This window comes from Bombyx mandarina, chromosome 18 (assembly GCF_030267445.1).
Source record: "Bombyx mandarina strain Sakado chromosome 18, ASM3026744v2".
NCBI classification, from domain to species: domain Eukaryota; kingdom Metazoa; phylum Arthropoda; class Insecta; order Lepidoptera; family Bombycidae; genus Bombyx; species Bombyx mandarina.
This window is the reverse complement of record NC_143224.1, coordinates 3,034,690-3,050,282: the sequence shown is the minus strand read 5'-3', so window position 1 is coordinate 3,050,282 and position 15,593 is coordinate 3,034,690. Positions and strand designations below refer to the sequence as shown.

The 15,593-nt window shown below is 39.4% G+C and overlaps 1 protein-coding gene across 3 annotated transcripts; it reads right to left on the bottom strand.

Annotated features, from left to right (window-relative positions):
* Positions 1–7,503: 7,503 nt before the first annotated feature.
* Actbeta (inhibin subunit beta) lies at positions 7,504–14,711 on the bottom strand. Of its 3 annotated transcripts, XM_028176169.2 has the most exons (3): positions 14,619–14,711; positions 9,194–9,269; positions 7,504–8,771 (listed from the first exon to the last, which is right to left on the bottom strand). In XM_028176169.2, exon 3 carries the CDS (start codon positions 8,671–8,673, stop codon positions 8,053–8,055), a length of 621 nt encoding a protein of 206 aa, XP_028031970.2. In that variant the 5' UTR covers positions 8,674–8,771; positions 9,194–9,269; positions 14,619–14,711; the 3' UTR covers positions 7,504–8,052. The 3 variants fall into 3 exon arrangements, with proteins under 3 accessions (XP_028031970.2, XP_089591051.1, XP_089591052.1); XM_089734925.1 differs by having other exon boundaries at positions 7,504–9,269; XM_089734926.1 differs by lacking the exon at positions 14,619–14,711 and adding an exon at positions 11,569–11,755 and having other exon boundaries at positions 7,504–9,269.
* Between the last annotated feature and the right edge of the window lie 882 nt (positions 14,712–15,593).

The window sequence follows — 15,593 nt, the reverse complement described above, 5'->3', positions numbered from 1 at the left end:
TGACATTTAACTCTAAACAATTAAGTTCCTTAATAATATGATATTAATGGATATGAAAATGTCACTCATTTAATACGATCATTCATTGACAGTTCGGGTGTCATCGTATTCCGATAAAGATCCGAGTTTTCCCGAAGAAAAATAATTTCTCACTACATTTAAGTATATAATTATATTATATTTCATAATGATCGGTTGAGTAGTTAAGATGCGAAATCGTAGCACACAAACAAAGTTGCTTTCGCATATATACGAGTATTTAATATAATGTAATGGGACGAATTTTCCTTAATAATATATCAAATCAAATTAAAACAAATCAAAAAAGTTTTATTCAACATAAATGAAAGTACATACTTGTTGAACGTCAAAAGAACTACCGCCAATTCACAAGAATTAGCCTCCGTCCTGAGAAGAATTGGCAAGAAACTCAGCGGGCACGTCTTTTTTTTTTTTTTAAATATTTGTTTTTTTTGTTATTTTTTTTTTTAAATATTTAGTTTTTACAATAAGTAATTATAACATAACAATTATTACAATATTGAAATGCCCGGAGCGAGCAACTCATTTCCACTTTGTGCAATCTTCTAGGTAATCATTGACTTTATAGTATGCTTTATCATATATAATAATATAATAATTAAATACGTAATAATATATATAATAATTAAATACGTCTTGTAGGTATACTAAACATATTTTTTTATTCGAGAATGTTTTCGAAATAGAGTTTGACAGTGTTTATTCAAATGTCATAGAGCTTGAACATTAATTAGTATGAGTGAAATGTGAGAAACATCTTAAAATGTTTCTAGAAGAGTTGGTCACTATTTACTTATCAGGTTTTGTTCTACTAACTAATAGATGTCGCAGTAATTAACATTCGATTGGATCTTTTTTCTTTTTTCCTATTAACTACTTCCTAATAACTTCGAGAGGATATGCTAGCTTCATGGAACGTGTAGGCGAGCTCACAGGCCTCACGGGGCTCAGCCTGGGACTTTGCCCTAGCAAGAACAGTGCCTCGGTGAATGAACCACCAGAACACAGTGGGCGGAAGGATCTGAAAAGACTTGTGGCATCATCGCTACAGTTTTCTTTAAATAAAAAAGTTATTCATTAAAATATTTAAATATTCACGAAAATTCCTATTATTTATGCCGGTGTAGATTAGAATAATAAATAAGAGAGAAGAGAATAATAAGAAATGTTTGCTAAATTACCGAGTTTCGATCATAATCACAAAACAGTTCAAGATTTTGATATATTTTTTCTTTTATTTTGGTGATGACACTTTTTTTCTTACTTAAGGTGAGAAAAAGTAGTGGTTATTAATAACAAAAATCTGTTGACAAACAAAGGAGAAAATGCTATTTGACGGTTTATGTGTTATGTATATTATGACCAGGGGTAGATACAGGTTAGATAGCTATTCAATTGCGGATACCTGCGGAAACATGTGGACAATAACGGAATGCAGCACATTCCGTCTGACTGAGGTGAATGACCTTCGCTCTGTGACAGTTGTTTACTGTATAATCTGTGGTAGATTTAACGGTTTCTACAACTTTGTATAGTTTTTTGTTATTAAAATTTAACGCCTGATCCGTCTTCGATTTGTTAATATATAGTATCACAATAAAACCCAAATTATATTTAAGCGCGAAATAATTCCGAACATTGTGTTATGGAACTAAATATCTATATGAAATGGAATTTCTGGTCCAAAACGGATTCCCACAAACTAAAGACCTTCTTATAGGTAGGCAAATTTTATTATTAATTTATATTAATAAAAGCACAGAATGCTGATGCATGGGTTAGGTTGCACGTCGATCTCTTTGTCGAGCTCGACGACTACGGTTACCGGGGTCCCTAAACCGAAAAAGATGGAGTGACCAAGTGTCCGAGTATCTGGGTATGAGACTGAGTCACGTACTTCATTGTGCCACTGACCGACATAAGTGGCTACAAATTACAAAAAAAGGTCACATTACTGAAAAAGACTGAAAAAGGAGGAAGCCTACTCCTAGTGTTAGAGCTGAAGATGTCTAATGCAAAGCTTTATTGGAGCTGATGGATCCGTAAGTACGTGTCTAGGGTGTCGACGGTGACTGGCTCCTGCATGATCAGGATTCGGGGGGGTTGTCAGCGGCGGCAACGATAAGGCGATTATCATGACGAAGATTGGCTAACACTAGCCCTAGCAAGAGCAGTGCTTCGCAGAGTCTACCAGAAAATTACATTTAATTAGGTATGCACATAAACAGACGCAGTTCTCACTAATAACATAAAATCTCCCACTAAAACCAAAATAAACGATAAAATAAATATTTATCAAGTTTAACAGGTGAAGGCTTTATTTACATTAAAACAGGCATTTAATAACTAAACATTTCAGAAACACACCAACTTTATCTAAGTTCGGTACCTGCGTAAATATTTATAGCCTAAAATCGCTGAATTAATCTAGAGCATCGAGAATGATCGAGTTCATATAAACAATGTTGCTTACGTAATTAGTTCTTAGTTTGTTTAATGTTATTTTGAATTTGGTAATGGTTACGCCAGAGATCTAGTTCAAAATCTGTGGCTTTGATAAAATAAAACGACCTACATTGAAGGGTTAGGATTAATCCGTGTAAGGCGCCGCACGTCATCTCGGATCCTCTGAACCACTAACGGTGCTCTTTTTTATTGCTTAGATGAGCGGACGTGCTCACAGCCCACCTGGTGTTAAGTGGTTACTGGTACCCGCCTGAGATTCGAACACCGGTGCATCGCTCAACACGAATACATCGGACGTCTTATCCGTTAGGCCACGACGACATAAGGTAGGTACCTCAAGCACCGGTCATTGTTCTCGTCGAACCCGTCGCTTGTGACGAAGGGCTCGACGAGTAAACTAACCCACAGACACAGCCCACTGAGTTTCTCGTCGGATCTTCTCAGTGGATCGCGTTTCCGATTAGGTGGTAGATTCTGGGAAGTACGGCTCTTGTTAGGGCTCGTGTTAGCAACATCGTCAGGTTTGAGCCCCGCGAGCTCACCCACTAGCCCGGCGACGCTGATATGGTCTTATGGATATGAGTCATACAAAACGAACACAAGTAGGTACATTTATATATCCAATACAGAATTTTCACAAATAAAATAAGCATGAACTGATTCGTAATTTTTTTACATAGCGCGCGTTCATTTTCGACTTTTATTATTATTTAATCTATATATTAATACGTGAAGCAAAAACTTTGTATCCCTTTTTACGAAAATTGCGCGGACGGAGGAGTATGAAATTTTCCACACTTATAGAGAATATAGAGAACAAGTGCACATTGCTAATATTATCTTAAAATAATGCATAAAAGATACATTAAATCAATAAAGAAAACATTACACACACTACATACCATGTATTGAACGCACACACGCATGCATACTATTTATTGTCAAACTTTTGTTCTTGACGTCTGTTGTCAAATTGAAAATAGATTAAATATTGTTTGTCTTTGTTAATATTTTTTATAGTGTAGTCTTGGCGAAATTTGTGATTATAGAAGTATAAAATACAATCATAATAGTGTACAAACTTACAATTCCAATTAATTATAGTCGAATTTCGACTACTGCGGGACCTCTAGTTAGTATTATTATGTCAATTTATTTTCATTTCTTACCAGTCGTCTTCCTAAGCACGACCTGGAATGAAACTACTCTGTACTCATTTAAATCGAAGCAAATTCAATCAACTACCCAATAAAAATTGCTTGTAGTTGATGAACCGATAAAATCAATCATCCATCGCTTTTATAAGTTGGTAGCGTAGGAGCGTCGCGACGCCTGCGTGTCTGTACATTATCTCCCGAACTTGCAGTGTTTGCCAACAACGCAGACCGACTGTCGGGCGCCCGATGGTCGCGATAACGTATGATATAGCCAAGAAATAGGAATAGGTAGCTTTCTGAAATGTTTATTTAAAAAAACGTTTTTTTTCAGTCACGTCTCTAATAAATTTCTAAAATAATTTTTGACAATGCCGAATTACGTTTTTTTTATTACTTAGATGGGTGGACGACCTTACAGCCCACCTGGTGTCAATTGGTTACTGGAGCCCATAGACATTTACGGCGTAAATGCGCCACCCACCTCGATATATCTGTTCTAAGGTCTCCAGTATAGTTACAACGGCTGCCCCGCCCTTCAAACCGAAACGCATTAATTACTGCTTCACGGCAGAAATGGGCACGGTGGGGTACCTACCCGTGCGGACTCACAAGAGGTCCTACCACCAGTAATTAATAAATTTAATTGTTAACCCAATTTTTAGTTACCTACGCCTTTGAAAATGAATCCTGAAGGGCTTAGTTCAGAATCGTTCGGTTGACTAGCAATACGAGTGGCTCCCTATAAACATTATTCTCGGTAACACTATTAAAATCGATATAAAAATTTACAGTCTCATAAATATTTTTGCTTGGTGGTTAAATTTGTCTCCTAATTCGTCTGCACATTTATCGTTAACGTTTTTGTAACAAAAACGAAAAATATTTAGTAAATACTAGCTGACCTGGCAGACTTCGTAGTGCCTCAACCTATAAATAAAAGATCTAAACTTTTGTATAAAATAAACTTAAAACAAACAAAAGGAATCCGTCCGACGGAGGACACATGAAATGAAAAACAAAATTGTTATTTTTATTTAATTCCGAGCATTTTCATATTAATCTACATTTTAAACCTTCTCTGGACTTCCACGAATAATTCAAGACCAAAATTAGCCAAATCTGTCCAGACGTTCTCGAGTTTCAGCGAGACTAACGAACAGCAATTAATTTATATATATATAGATAGATGTATAAAAAAATATCATAATGTATAATGTTACACAAGCAAACAGTTACATACGTTAGCGCTGGGGCGACTTGCGGCCGGCGTCGTAACGTCTGGACGATACATTGACACGCATCGATCCTGAACGCACTGTTATTTCAGCAAACCGCTCCGGAACTACTATTGATACGAATTTTAACTCGTCATTGGAATAAATTTAAGAAATTTTATACGACTATATGTGTAAAGAAAAACCTTTATGATTTAAAAACTCTTTAGTTTGTAAAAAGGTTTTTTTTTCAGTGTCATAGAGTGAAGTCTGTCATTGAGTAAAAAGAGAGCTTAGTTTTGTATAGTTTATTAATAGCTACTGTTTAATTTTTTATATTAGTTTTAAAAGTTGTTTAAATGTTGTTTTCTTATTAAGCTTATAACAGAAAACGTAGTTAAGCCTTTTATTGTTTATTCATTTTGAAGTACCCAATATCATTATAAATGTAAAGAAAACCCTTTAGTTTAAAACCTATAAAACTCTTTAAAAAGATTTTTCTTACTTACCTGTCATTCAGTGAAGAGAGTAGTTTAGACTTGTATTTTTTAATTTTTTTTATTGTTACATGCGTGGATAAGCTCACAGCCCCCCTGGTGTTAAGTGGTTACTGGAGCGCATGGACATCTACTACGTTAATGCGCCACCCACCTGGTTACAAAGGTTGCCCCGCTCTTCAAACCGACACGCATTACTGCTTCACGGTAGAAATAGGCAGGGTGGTGGTACCTACTCGTGCGGACTCACAAGGTCCTACCACCAGTATGTATACTATACCACGTACTGTATACTATAACAATTAACAATACGTACTGCTTAAAATATTAATTTAAATAGAGATTAAGGGCTCTAAATGTTGTTTTCTTATTTATATAACAGGTGAGTGAATATTTGGTTACATTAAATTTATAATAGTTTTATTTTTATTTGAGCGTCATTAAGTATTATATAAATTGATTATTTACAGAACTTCCCACCCTATTTTAATTAGTTCCAAAGGTGGCCTTAGAATCATAAAATAGCTCTTAAGTTATAGGCTCAAACAAAATGCATTATCAAGCCTCTGCTTGTATACTTTTTAAACTTGTCTATATATTCATACATACATCTGGGCTGTATCTGTAAGTAAAGTTCCACGTCGGAACTCTTCGTCAGATTTGAATTCGACCAGAACGTTAACCCTATCTATAGGTATCACGCAGTTATCCAGCTTACGAAAATTTTCATCGATCCTCCTTCTTATTGGCTCAAAGCAAGTTCAATATTAAAATACTATCAATAGTGAGCATTATAGGACTAGACTATAGGTAGAAAGTCAAAATTTGAAAGGTGATGGTAGGATACTAGTGGTACGACCTTTTTTTTTTTTATTGCCCTTGTAGGCAGACGAGCATACGGCCCACCTGATGGTGAGTGGTTACTGTCTCCCATGGACTTTAGCAATGCCAGGGGCAGAGCCCAGCCGCTGCCTACTGCTTAATACTCTCCACAAGCCTCGTTTGAAGAAGGACATGTCATAGCGCTCGGAAAACACTGTGGAGGGGAGCTCATTCCATAGCCGAATGGTACGTGGCAAAAAAGATCTCTGGAAACGCAATGTGCATGAACACTGTGGCTCCAGGTAGTATGAACGAGAGGACCAGAATTCATGGGAGGCCATGACCAAGTTTTGCGACCTGGTCATGGCGTTCCGTGAGGCTGAGGAGCGCGAAAGGGAGTGGGATCCCTCTTCGGCTCCTCAACGAAGAAGGTGGTGTAGGCAGCACGTGCGCGAAGCTCCCGTTTATCTCCCGTAGGGGCGGTCGGGTGCGCGGGGTGCCCGGTACTCGGCTGTCGGTCCGGTGGTGAGGCGGTGCAAGGTGGCTCCTGTGCACCGCTCACGGTGTGTCTCCCGAGACGACGTCCTGCGAGATCTTCCCGGCGGGATCTTCCCGATGGCGAGCCTTCGGCGCGCACTGTGCGGTACTGTGAGTTTCGTGGAGTCGGAGTGGTGGAGGTCGATGGGGTTTAGTGGGTAGTCGGTTTTGCGGGGTAGCTCTTGCGTGGCTGACGCCGTGCAGTGCCTCGCTCGCCTTTCTCAAGGCGTAGTCTCCCGGCAGGAATTGGAAGAAGAGGAGGACCCCGGTATTCCTTTTCTCCCTCTTCTTCTCTGGAGGCGCCGGAGTCCGACATAGCCCGGCTTGTTACCCCCCTCGACCAGGTATCCGTAAATGGATTCCCCAGCGTTAAAAAAAAGGTAGTATGAACGAATTCTACTCCGGTGCGATGGTAAAAATGAGATGATGGAAACATCTCAAGCAATTCCTCAGAGCACTCGGTTCTTTTAGACACTCCAAGAGTTCTACGTGGAACCTAGCCCATAGACACAGCCCACTGAGTTTCTCGCCAGATCTTCTCAGTGGGTTGCTTTACCGATCTGGTGGTAGATTTAGCGAAGCAATGCTCGTGCTAGGGCTAGTGTTAGCGAGTTCTTCCAGTTTGAGCCCCTGAGTTCACCTAACAAACAGTGCGTATTTGGAATAGCCTCTTGAGATTATAATATTGAGACTGAGAGAATATTAAGTAAACCCAATTGCCTTTTTTTAAATATAGATGATAAAGGTTTGTAATGAAAGAGATAGTAATCATTATGAAAAAGTTGATTTATTATAATATAATTATAATAATTATTATAATACAGTTTACAATAATTACAAGCGATCACCAAACGGGGTGAAAGAAAACGGCGTAGGATTAAATTATTTAGGGTGTCTACACACGGCCTCGCGAGCTCGCATCGCACGCCGCACTGTCGCGCCGCACTCCGGTCGCATGTCGCACTCAGTCACCGACACCGGGCACCGACAACTAACAGCGCGACAGTCCATTGTTTACTGCAACTAGAACACGACCGAACTAAGTGTTAGAGGCACTGGCGGGACGCGTCATCCCGAGGCGTGGCTGGACGACACACAACATGCAATACGGTTACGCGAACGACCCTATGTAGACTGAGATTTATTTATTCGATTTAGGATATAGTTTTTCGAACGCGAGGAACAAAATATACACAAGTCGAGAATATTATTCGGAGTAAATCTGATTCGAGAGCGGCAGAAGCGCGCCGCGGCGGGCGAGCCGGCGGCGGAGAGCGGCGGGGCGGCGCGGCTAGCGGCGGGCTACGGACGCGACCGCTACGGGCAGTCGCACTCCTCGACCACCATCTCGGGCAGGTCACGTTTGATGATGTTCGAGTCGGCGCCGAAGTAGATGAGCGACAGCGCCGAAAAGCGCACAGGCGCACAGCACGCGGCGCGCTCGAGCCGCGCCGCCTCCACCACTTGCGAGTGGTAGTTGAGGAAGGGCGCGCAGGCCCCACGACAGTAGTTGGCGTAGTAGCCCTCTGGCGCGACGATCCAGTCGTCCCAGCCGAGCGCGCGGAAGCTCACGTAGTAGGTCTGTCGACAACACCGGCCATGCTCCGACCCATCGCAGTCCAGCGCCCGTCGACGACGAGCGGGCGGCGGCATCAGGCGAAGGCGCAGCAAGGGCCGCGCCGCCTGACCGCCGCCCAGCCGCAGGCGCACGCGGCCGCCGCACCCGCTGCAGTCCAACAGCAAACGCAGCGGCGTCAGCGCCCCGGCGGCAGCCCAGCGCTGCGCAGCCGCGGTCACATCGAGCCGCTGCCAGGCGCGCGCCGCGTCCCTCCTCGTGGCGCCGGCGAGCGCGCCGACAGTCGCGTTGTCTCCGACGGTGAAGGCCCACAGCGTATAGCGCAGGTGCCGCGCGTGGGGCACCGTCTCGGCGCGCACCATGAGTTCGGCGGAGGCGACCTCCAGTCCCTCCCCTCGATCCGAGTCGCCCTCCTGGCCGAACCGGAACTCGATCAATCTTTGTCCGTTCAGAGTCGGACCTGGAGGCAAAATTATTCTTTGGATTTAGAAAATCAATTCAAGGCCATCAGAGATTAATATGCGGTTGATTTCGCTCTAAAATTCCTAACGGTCCCTATAGTACCCTGCCTACAATGAAATGACCCATCGTTAGTGCAGTGTCTGCAATCAGAACGGGAGAGGAGAGGGTAGACGACGGAGTGGAGGCGGTGGGCACCCATGGCTGTGAGCTACGCTGGCGTGGTCGCCGCGAGCACACGACTCTGATGTGTGCTCGTGCCGAGTCAAGTTCGCGCTGGCCGCCTCTACATCCGCTTATGTTCTTAAATCCTAGAAATCATGGGAACTCTACTAATTCTTTTACTTGTACTTGCATAAACGACCGCAAACACTGCTACTACTACAGCTCAGATTTTTTTTAAAATAATAAAAAAAGTTAAACTGATTGCTGTTCTGTTGTTCTGAAGTCCTGTTGTTCTTTCAAGTGATCATTGTCTCCGTTGTGAGCTGTGACCATCCTGAAAAGAAACAAAATTATATGAATATAGATATTCATTGTATCGTTTTAAAATGTTACTATATATCTGCATATTTCGTACATAAGGGTAAAAATCATTATTAAAACCGGGGGTTCATATTATGTTCTATTGCGTCTATTCTTAATAAGTAAATGGCAAAAATTCAGAAATAAATCCTTAATTAGTTAATTACCTTATTCGGAACAAAGAATTAGGTATTATTTAATCTTATTTAAAGAACAAGCAATGTTATGAACGAAAGTGCTGAATTTTTTTATTGTGTTGTGTTTCCCATTTGAAAGGTATAACAGAAAAGATGTTATTCTAATGAAGTCAGTACTTCGTCCTTGTATCTTAATGTGTATGGAGGGATCCAATTTGTCTATGGGCTCCACTACCATTTAACATCATCCGGGCCTAAGTTCGCTTCGATTATCTATAAAGTACTTAAGGATATTATATTACTTTATAATATTTATCTTACGAATGAAATATAAAATTAGCTTTAAACGACATTTTTTCAACTATGCAGGAGAGCCATTCAAAGTTTTAAAAATTTGGAAAAATGTCATAACAAAAAAACTTCATTAGCTATTTAAATGTATTAAACTTAATCGAAGTTCAATTAAAAACATCGAATTGTTGATGCTAATATCTAAATAAAACGGACTTTTAATTACAAAGATAATTAAATTACAAAGATAAATAGCCTTTCACTCCTCGGTATACATTAAAACTATTTTTACTTTTAATAACGCTTTTTTTATTATCTTTATATTACTTCCGATGTTTCGAACACTACACTTTCCGTAGTCAGGGATGACTGAAACGTAAAGCATACGACTCGCGGCAACACAGAATATAATCTCATTTACAATGAAGAAAACATTACGTTTATACATTATACAGGTTTAATGTTCCAAACAAACAAGTAAAATTTGGCTCAAAGCCATGGGTACTTATAGTCTGAGAGACTTAAATACAAACGCTTAAGATCGACTACAGTAGCAAGACACTCGACTTAAAGTTGGCACTAAAAGCTTGCATCCACAGATACTGTTTGATTTTGAACAAAATGTTAATTAAACGAAGTGCCTTCATAAAGTAATGTAATTTTCCGATAATATGTTATCATTGCATTACACGTGTAGACGGAAGCCAGACCACTTCGATAAGTTGACTGTGGCGACCTAAGTCAAATGGAAAAGACCTCTACTAAGCACTAGTTGGATTAAGTCCAATGTAATATATGCATCTTGTACCTTCCGTAGACCAATGAGACAGAGGTGACCTGAAGAGGTAGCCCGCTAATATTGTGTACACTTGGGCATTGGTCCTTCATCTCTCTTTAATGTCTGAAGAGATCTACCAACAGAGGGAGACGAATGAAAAGCGACTGCCTACTTCACAGGCCGTCAATAATTTTCTACACATTTGCAAAGAAAGAAACATGTCAAATACGTCGGAGGACACTGAAATAGTTTGTCACAACACAGTTTTAAGGCTCTAAAAAAAAAAAACGACCCGTGGTAGTGCACTGTCTGAGAGGTTAAATGCAAATGAGACGAACTTTACTGTTTTCTTCAGTTTTCGCGAATCATAGACATGATTAGAACCATTCTTGTGATTTACTAAGGGTACGATCGTCCGTGACTAAGAGAACTCTAAAGTATTCGAAATGTCGTAACGAAATAAAACCAAAATAATAAATGCGAGATGAACATTGCTGCGATATCGGGAGGTATGATGATGATATGAAGACACAGATATCATCTTGATTACTTCTGGAAACGGTAGTGTAAGCGAAGGAATCAAAAGCCAACATGCCGGGAGACTTCATACCCCTCGTAGTCGTCGTGGCCTAACGGATAAGACGTCCGGTGCATTCGTGTTGAGCGATGCACCGGTGTTCGAATCCCGCAGGCGGGTACCATTTTTCAAATGAAATACGTACTCAACAAATGTTCACGATTGACTTCCACGGTGAAGGAATAACATCGTGTAATAAAAATGAAACCCGCAAAATTATAATTTGCGTAATTACTGGTGGTAGGACCTCTTGTGAGTCCGCGCGGGTGGGTACCACCACTCTGCCTATTTCTGCCGTGAACCAGTAATGCGTTTCGGTTTGAAGGGTGGGGCAGCCGTCGTTACTATACTTGAGACCTTAGAACTTGTATCTCAAGGTGGGTGGCGCATTTACGTTGTGGATGTCTATGGGCTCCAGTAACCACTTAACATCAGGTGGGCTGTGAGCTCGTCCACACATCTAAGCAATAAAATAAATAAAAAGAAATACCAAAGTTTTCACCCGAACGACGCGTGTCTCCATTTAGGCATAAGTGGATACAGTTGGTTACCGGGAGTCCCTGCTCGTTCACAATCAAAGGACGTTCCAAGCAAACAAGAGAACCTTAGTAAAAGTACTAGTAAGTATATTTAGGTTCAAGTATAGCGTGAATTATTTACTGTCCGGCCTCAAGTCGAGTGCTGTCGCCGTTCGCCTTGTTGCATCATTATGCAATGGTAGATCGATGCCTTTAGGTAGGTTTTATAATGTGCTATCGGTCGTGAAAAATTCACAGATTAATGCTATACATTTTAAATTCAACTTTAAAAAAAACAGTTTTTTGGACATTATTTTTTTAACCGTCCCTGTATCATCAGGGGATATAAACCCTAAAACTATTTTAAAGTCTAATATTTTATTTTTTATTTTTTTTATTGCTTAGTTGATTGGACGATCTTACAGCCCACCTGGTGTTAAGTGGTTACAGGAGCCCGTAGACATCTACAACGTAAATGTGCCACCCACCTTCAGATATAAGTTTTAAGGTCTCGGTATAGTTACAACGGCTACCCTACCCTTCAAACCGAAACGCATGACTGCTTCACGGCAGAAATAGGCACGGTGGTGGTACCTACCCGTGCGGACTCACAAGAAGTCCTACTACCAGTCAAAAATAATATGGGCTTATGTAGGTACTATTTAATTATTCTTCGTACCTCACATATTGTTAATCGAGGCTCCCAAGCACTATCAATGCTATTCGTAATTTACGTTTTTTTGTAACGACTACATCCCTAATTTCAAATATTTATAATCTTCTACTAAACATATTAACATATGACTAATACCACATACAAGACTAAACTGAAAGACTAACAGATAGAAATAAGCAAAATCACAACTAGGCAACCCTAAAATTGGTTCGTTTAATCCGACCGTAGATTGCCGACCTTACATAAAGAACAACGTGGTAAAAAACTAGTCATAAAAACATACGAAATACGTAAAGCAAAATAATAATATCACAAGGAAATCAACTGTACGGCAGAATGAAAAGCAGCAATGGGATATTTTACGAAACTTGGGCACTAAAAGCTATGGTGAACGCCTGACCTGACCTCGTTACCCATGTTTTGCCTTAAAATGAAACTAAATAGAGAAATAAACGTCAAGTTGGGACGATTGATAGACGACGAATTGAGAACGTATATGGTTCAAGTCTTCGAAATAAATCGGAATTATATACAATATTTAAGTGTGCAAGAGTTCTTTAGTACATACTTTGCTTAATTTGGTTTACGGCTTCAATTAGAACGATATCTGCTATCGATTCGATAAGTGACTCAACAAATAATGCAGCGAACATTTTCAATTCAATGTCTTAAGGCTGATGCCTTTTTAATTCGTGAAAATCTCACAAAATTCAAACTACTTTTAAGTTAAAACGTATCTGAGTTTTATTTTTATGTACGAGTTAAGTCAATCGTTTTTTTTTTAATTCAAACGTTCACCTCACGCGGTCGTTTCGTGTGGAAACACGTGAAAAGTGTCAGCAAGACAGGCGTATCGCTGTACTTCCGCTATTGTTCTTTAAAGAAATAATCTAAATTAACAACTAAGCTAAACTTATTCGTATCAAAGCACTGGTAATATTTGTTGATTAATTTATTAAAGAAGTAAACTAAATTTAACTAAACTTTTACGTGTCAAAGCATTGCTAATTTATTGTTGTTGATTAATTTATTTTTTATTTTTGTTGTTGATTATATTATTTATTTAGTGAATCTGTGATTTTTTCTGTGTTGCCAGAAATTAGATTTAGCAACAATATGCTTAAATTAATCCCGATTATTTTATTGGTAGTAGTACAAGGTACTGTAGTCTGTACATGCAGGTAATGGCCACGAAACTTCAATGTTATGCCTCAAATCAAGTTTCACTCAAATTATATAATAAAAACTTTTATTACACATGCTAAGTGTATAAGACGTTCTATTTAACACTGCTTTTTTCTATATCTGGCAATAAAAGCCGACTAAACATTGTATAAACAATAAATGGAACGAATATTATTACTGGTGGTAGGACCTCTTGTGAGTCTGCGCGGGTGGGTACCACCGCCCTGCCTATTTCTGCCGTGAAGCAGTTATTTCGGTTTGAAGGGTGGGGCAGCCGTTGTAGCTATACTGAGACCTTAGAACTTATATCTCAAGGTGGGTGGCGCATTTACGTTGTGGATGTCTATGGGCTCCAGTAACCACTTAACACCAGGTGGGCTGTGAGCTCGTCCAACCATCTAAGCAATAAAAAAAAAAATTTTTTTTTAGATCAAATAAAAACTTATTCTACATAGAAGTCTTAATAAAACAGTATCAGTCAGTTGAGGGAAGTTGCATGTGATTTATGAAAAAATAATAAATTCTAGACGGAAAATTACATTTGTTCCGCATTAAACGCTATAAATGGCAAACTAGAAACGTCTAGTTATCGTGTTAGGTCGCTTCGAAAATGTTTTATAACACAATTAAAACATTATCGGAATCTGGCCTGAATTATAACGTGTATAAAACATTATTTTCATCTTTTGTTTTTCTAAGTAAATGTTCACATTATCGGAATCTGGCCTGAATTATATAACACGTATGAAACATTATTTTCATCTTTTGTTTTTCTAAGTAAATGTTCTATATTTTAAAATTCATTTAATTAATTTTGTTTTGGTAATAAATTTGCTTATTTAGCGTGTTTTAAATGAATTTATATTGAGTGTAATGATTAGAAAAATAGATGACGTAATTTGCGAAAAGTTAACTTTGTAAAATATTCGTGTAAAGTTTGTAAATAAAATTATAAATTAAATCGCTTTAAATTATTATTTTAATCGTTAATAATAAAACAATATGTCCACCGGACTTTCTGACACAGTAAATCAATTATTTTCTCTGAGTAAAAACACTACGAAATTATCAAAATTCTCAGAAAAACACTACGAAAAGTCTACTATTAATTATGTGTATAGTTTAAATATTCAATTCTAATATAATTGTTTGAAAAGTTACCTCTTTCATATCGGAAAATTCTGATCGAGAACGTCTCGTAAAAAGTTGTCCATTTCTGAAGCGATGTTCGCCCTCCCCCCAAGCCGGCTGAAATGGTACTAAGAAATTTTCGGGAAAGCCCTCTGTTTATATACAGTCAACGTGGGGTGGTTCTGACTCACGTGGGGAAAACTATAGGGGTGGCTTTTGTAAGTTGCCAAAATGATAAAGATTTCTGCAAATCACTTGTATGTACCAGGCGAATGACTCAATAAAAAGGGAGAATTCCATTTAATAGTTAAATTCAAATTTCGCTTGGCACAACAGTTCGGAGGCCTTTTGCGCTAGTTGCTTGGCCTTAGCTTTTGTTATAAACTTAAATATACTATAAATGTTCTTCTTACATATGGCTTTAAGATTTATGTAATATTTGAACGGAGCAAAAATAAAAAAAAAAAACATTACAAAAATAAACAGTTTATTGAAAAAGAGTGGACAAGACTTTAATAAGATATGTATGTGTTCCCGTTTAGATTAAGTAAAAGATTAAAAAATATATGTCGCATCCGGGTCAATAGTTCGGAATATCAACGATACACAAACGTCAAAGTGACGTGTACAGAGCCCTATAAATACGGCCGTGCTGTCTAGCGCTGAGACCACTTCGATAAAGCGGCACGACACGAGAACCCTCTCATCGTGGCCGCCGGTAACTACATTCCCGATCCTGCGGACAGAATGGAAAGCAGTCGACGTCGCCCAAAACACGTCATCTCGGATCCTCCCGATCCACTAACGGTGCTTTTAGGTACTTCAAGCACCGGTCACCGTTCTCGTCGAACCCGTCGCTTGCGACGAAGGGCTCGACGAGTAAATTAACTCTCAGACACAGTCCACTGAGTTTCTCGCCGGATCTTCTCAGTGGGTCGCGTTTCCGATCCGGTGGTAGATTCTGCGAAGCACGGCTCTTGCTAGGGTTCGTGTTAGCAACATCGT